The 6,100-nt window shown below is 46.3% G+C and overlaps 1 protein-coding gene across 1 annotated transcript in view; it reads left to right on the forward strand.

The window, feature by feature from the left end:
* The window catches only part of LOC133342498 (EF-hand and coiled-coil domain-containing protein 1-like), a 25,923-nt gene extending 24,832 nt beyond the window's left edge, over positions 1-1,091 (forward strand). The window contains 1 exon segment of the mRNA XM_061551652.1: positions 1,032-1,091. Within this exon segment, the coding sequence (XP_061407636.1) occupies positions 1,032-1,091 (60 nt within the window).
* Positions 1,092-6,100: the final 5,009 nt, after the last annotated feature.

Here is a 6,100-nt window from a genome sequence, read left to right on the forward strand (position 1 = left end):
GCAGTTAAAGCAGCGCAAAGATTTCAATACAAAAAGGACAGTGGGCACGCAAAAGGGTGGACTACCTCGGGCTCCAGGTCGGCACTGAGGGAATGTTACCCCAAACCAAAAGACTTGAAGCCCTCCTCGCACTCAAATCGCCCACCACAGTCACGACCCTTCGGAGCTTCTTAGGGATTTGCAACTACCTTCGACAGTTCGTGGACGACTACGCAGGAATCGTTCGACCCTTAGTCAAACTACTGCAAAAAGACGAACCATGGGAGTGGGGACAGGAACAGGAAGCCGCAGAAAAAGAATTAAAACGACAGATCACAGAGGCATCCTGCCTAGCATACCCAGAGAAAGGGAAAGAATACTACCTGGAGACCGCATACTCAGATCATAGTATCAGCTCGGTACTGTACCAGAGACAGGAAGCAGAGAAACGAGTTATTGCCTATGCCAGCAAAGCCCTCCGGGGAGTGGAGATGAAGTTCTCCGAGTGTGAGAAGGCGATATTTGGAAACATCTGGGCCATACAACATTTTCGGAACTTGTTGAACGGAGAGAAGATCATCCTGGAAACGAATCATGAATCCTTGGCATACCTCAACAGTAAGAAGATTCGAGAGGGCCGCGTAACCAGCAGCCGAATAGCCAGCTGGGCACTGACACTCCAAGGCCTACCAATCACAGTGAAATACGCAAAAAACAAGAAAAGTCCAATGGCCCAAGGTCTTGCCGATTTACATGATTGTACCTTTGACAGCATAGAAACAGAGGACGAAAAGATACCTCCGGAGGACAACAGGTACCTGCCCTTCAGGAAGGAGACATGTGCCGACCTACCAGTGGTATACATCGATGGATGCTCCAAGATGAAGGAGAACAAGCTTCACGCGGGGTCAGGAGTCATTTGGGAAACTGGCCCACTCACAGGGATTCAAGAGGGATTTCAGCTGGGACCAAAGTCAACCAGTATGCAGAGTTGGTCGGGGTACACATCGCTGTCCAAATGGCATCCGATAACCAAATACGAACCATGGAAGTTCCGATTCCAAGCCACGTCGCACTGGTCACAATACCAAGAGGAACATTCGTACGCATAGGGGACAAGGTATTATATAACCTAGACAAAAGCCTACACCAAGCGGAGGTAGAAATAGTAGACACATTCCGAGGCCACAAGTTTGAGATAAGCAGCACTCTGTCCAACTTGTTGAACAGTAAAGAATTCCATATGGTGAAATTATCCCTCAGCGAATCAGAGATTAACATAACAGATCTTACTTGGGCGACCGAAGAGGCTGGATATCAGCGAAATCAACAGATGGGGATGGGAATCACAGGGGCAACAGGGATGATCATACTAGTCCTGGCTATTCTAACCTTAACATACCATGTGGCCAAAATGAATGCCGAACTTAAAAGACTAATCGCAGGCACAAGCCACCTACCATTCAAGCCCAGGAACAGGGATAGAGCCAAGGCCTGATGATGCCACCCAAGAATAACCGTAGAAATATCTTTTTAACGATATCTCCTATAACACGTAGTCAATAGAATAATTTTCCCTCCCTTATCGTTTTACCTTCCTTTAGAATTTTTTTTTCTTCTTTTTCTTTTATCCTCTCTTGTCACATATAACCATGTTAAGTTGTGACACGTACGCGCGTTGTAAGGAATAGCAGCAAAACTTGAGGACAATCGATGGTTCATGATGGAAGAAGGGTATACATATTTTTTTTAAAAATAACCCGTGGCCATTTGACCACTGGTCATTTTTAAAAGGGCGGAATGTTGTATACTAAACCCTTCTTCCAAAATTGAGATTAATAATATTTGATGATATTTTATATATTCTCTTTTTACTTGTTTTTTTATGAATGAAACACACCAAAGCGCAGCAAACTGCAAAACACCAGGTGTTGTTAAGTAATGAACTGGAGGAGGGCTAGGATGGCAGAATTTGCACCCTTGCTTCAAGGAAAGATAAGGCCTGATGAACGGGCACATGTCACCCGTGCAGGCGCAGAGACAGTGGGAGTGTCAGCCAGACATAGTTAAGGCAAAAAGCCCAACCATCCTGCATGGTTTTTAAAGTACGTCAAAATTCGAAATTCAACAACAGAGTAGGCTAAAGTATCGATCCTCGCGCTCGCTCAAATTGGAGACCAGGCTGCGAGCTACATCAATGAACCATTGCCCATTTGCTAATCCAATACTGAATGTTAATATTACTGAAGTCAAACGAATTCTATGACCTCAGCACATGGGCAATAATAGGGCAGTGTCGACTCAAAGGCAATGGAAGAAAGCAGAGGCGCCTTTGTCTAAATCACAACCACAGAAAGCCAGGAATCATCACTGATTGTGTGTTTAGGGATTCCGAGCTAGTTGGAACACGTGCACAGGGAGGGAGCTGATTTAAACAACCCTGCACGTCTGAACGTGAGGGGGCCTTTGACCTGAAATTAAGAATAACACTCCCAGAGCAGAAGGTTGGATGGCCACAGTGAGACGAGAATAAGAGTGGTGTATATCTCTCAAGGAGGCAGACCCAGCTGAACAACAAGGCTGCGGGGGTCACCAGAAGTTCGCGTTCGCCTAGTTAAGACAAAAGCTCAATTATTCTGTATGCTATTAAAGTACGTTAAAGTCGGAATTTAACAACAGGGTAGGCTAAAGTTATTGATATTCACACCCACTCCAATAACCAGGCCACAGGTTACGCCTACTGAACCATCACCATCATTAAGTCAATATGAAATGTTATTTCCATACTTTAATACTTTCTATACAACTCGACCCGAAGCATATGACAATCAGAACCTTCCTAAGTCAGAATTGAATCGCACCCAGACAGGAGCGAATAGTCGATATAAGGTTGAGAGGAGGAAGGAAATAAGAGCCGGCGAACTGCAAACGTAAGCAAAAAAGCCGGGAACGACACCAGCCCAGCAACAGCGAGTCGGGCTTCGACAGGCCATAAAAGTAGAAATAATAACTCCCCGGGGTCAGGGGACACAAGAAGAAGCAGGCAGACAAAAACCAGAACTGACTCCAAGGTTCAACCGCCCTCACATACAAGGAGTGACGGAAATTAATGAGGCCTTGAGTTAACGGCGTCAGCTGGACAGCAACAACCACGGCGAGCAGAGATAAGGGTGGGGCAAAGACTGCGGGGCTAGGAATGCAACTTCCGGTCAGTAAAGCCCTGACAAACAAGTTAAGTTAAAGACATCACACTACATAATATCGTACATAACATCAATGTTAACGCTATTCACCGTAAACTATATCCGCTTATATAACCATGCAGACACCAAGGAATACGAATTCCTAGGATCAAGAACTTACCCCTTAACCTAAGATATCGGAAATAAATTAATAGTAATAAGCATATGCATGAAAAGACAAAAGTAAAACTTATGGAAAAGCCAGGATAACGGGATGAATCACCACCAGGTCGAATATAAATACATAATAAAAAAAAACGATGTTAAACCCAGGTTCGGAGAGAAAGGGAGATCCCGGCCGTCTTTGTATCCCCGCAGCGCGGGATAGGAGTGTGTATACGCTCGGGGAAACACCTCCACTTGAGTCAAGCACCACGATGGGAAACGACAGACCTTAGGTTACATACAGAATCATAACTGTGAAATAGTAAGGGACAAATGTTAACTTAAAACTTTTTAACCATTTCTTTGTGCGCCGGGTCGGAGAGAGTGTTGCCCCTCCCTCCAGGTTGTGCAACACGAACAAAGACGCCTATGAGACGATTTGTAACGTCTGTGTTTTGGGTTCATGAAGAAGGCCAGACAAGAGATAATATTGCACCCAGACAGAGAGACGACTTCGAGGCAATTTGTAACATCTGATTGTTTGCTCGTGGGTTTTATGGAGGGAGTGTGACAACGGAATATACCGTGAGTGATGCACACAAGGACATACGGACGTACGGACACACACATGGACACACCTGCCTACGGACAGATCCTGACACAGCAAAAATCGAAGAAGCCCCGCCTTGTGGGCGGGATCCAGGGGGATTTTTCGGCATAAAGGAAAGGATCCTGAGCATTGGAAACTAGTGCGACCAGCGGGTCGACTCAGGGGAGTGCGACCAGCGGGTCGACTCAGGAGCGAGTGCGACCAGCGGGTCGACTCAGGAGCGAGTGCGACCAGCGGGTCGGCTCAGGAGCGAGGCGACCAGCGGGTCGACTCAGGAGCGAGCTCGACCGGGAGGGTCGGCTCAGGAGCGAGCTGCGACCAGCGGGTCGGCTCGACTCATCTTCAGCTCGTCTGGGACTCAGCCGAGTTCGATCGGCTTACCAAAGCCGGCTCTCGGGGCTCGACTCAAGCGGCTCCCCATCTCCTCTGCAGGCGGCAAGACCCGCTTGACAGCTCAACTCGGCCTGCGTGGGTCAACGTTTGCCGAGTCGGAGGTCTCTGCTGCCGCCGGAGTGGTGAGGGTCGCGGTTTGGCGACGAGGCTCCGTGCACACCCTGGTCGACGACAACACTGCACGCTGCGAGCGAGTTGTGGGCGCCACCTACCGACCGGGTTCCGAACTGCGACAGCGTATCAACGGGCATCCGAACCAGTTCACCACGGTGACAGGGGAGCGACTGATACGTATGACGCGCACCGCCCCCTCACCACACGACCACCAGGCGTCTGTTTGACATAAAGAATCGACTCCGAACACTGACTATTCAAGACAACTCTTACCACTCAACACACTCGAACCCATAGCCCTCGTGGCTGGGAAGGCATCACAACGAGGACCGAGTGATGGCCATCCGTCGTTATAAAGTATTCGTAATTTTTATCTTTAATATTTAGTGGGCTGTACTCTAATCGCATAAATTCCCAACAGATCCATCAATACGAACTGATTCTTGGCACCTCCTTCCGCCGAGCCACGCTCACGTGGGGAGTGGTGGCCCACCGGATCCTTATCAGGTGATCTGGTCCCCAATTAGTAAACTTGGTATAGAGTAACGATCTTCGGAAAAGGAGCACCGTCGCAGGCCCTTACTCCGAGCCGTTCTGTTGTCAGATAACCTGCCGATGTATCTGTTGAGATTGGTGCCTTTAAGAATAATAACTGTTTTTGATTGTGTTTTTTTTTATCGCCGTATAATCTTTCAAGTATCAGTCATAATCGCCGCACGTACTCGCATCCTCTACAGAATATTCAACTGTCCCGTGACCCAAGGTGCTAACAACGTGATAAGGGTTGCGTATGATCAATAAGGAGTGCGGTACTGCGTGAACAATATTGAGTATAATCATTCATTAACGTTAAGGTTTTCTTAGCATAGTATTTGCATATTTTAACGACTCTCTCTCTCACTAACAACCATCGCGTTATGCGGGATCCATGTGCCGTTGTCAAGGTGAAATCAGACAATCGTTGATGATACTGTATTGATGCCGTGTTGACGTTCCGGGATTGAGAGTTCGCATACTATATCATAGTTAAGGTTGAATTAGTAATAAATTGATCAATACAGAAGTGGTTGTGTGATTCTTTCCTGAAATCTATGCATAAGATCTGCTTCTGCGTTGAGATCTGAACTTGGTGACCTTAATAAACACACTAATACATACTCAGTAAATGTTAAAGCGATAACGGGGTGAACCGGGGACCTAAAATATAACCACGAATACACACTCTGGGAATGTTAAAGCGAGAATGAGACGAACCTAGACAACGATGCCGAGTTAATCTAAGTTAATCTTGCATACTTACACCACACCTGCATAACTGCATACGATTAATTGCCTTATTCCGATCGATAACCCACCCTCATCACCGAGGCGGGGTCTGGTTATCATAACGACTTGCATTATCATAATTACACCCACTCGCATAATTAATACGATTACCTCTCGAATTGGCATAATTAAAATGTGCATAATTACATAAATTAACATATTTCCGGATAATTACACATTTGGCCAAATTTCATTTAATTATTATTATTTTCACTGAATATTCATAACCCACATATACAACATAATAATTTCACCCACGCACGCATACAACATAACAAATTTTGATAACCAACATATACAACACAAGTCACGCCTCGTGTGTTTTGACAAC

The sequence above is a fragment of the Lethenteron reissneri genome, chromosome 15 (genome assembly GCF_015708825.2).
Source record: "Lethenteron reissneri isolate LAM-NWPU_2019-01 chromosome 15, ASM1570882v1, whole genome shotgun sequence".
Taxonomy (NCBI): Eukaryota; Metazoa; Chordata; class Hyperoartia; order Petromyzontiformes; family Petromyzontidae; genus Lethenteron; species Lethenteron reissneri.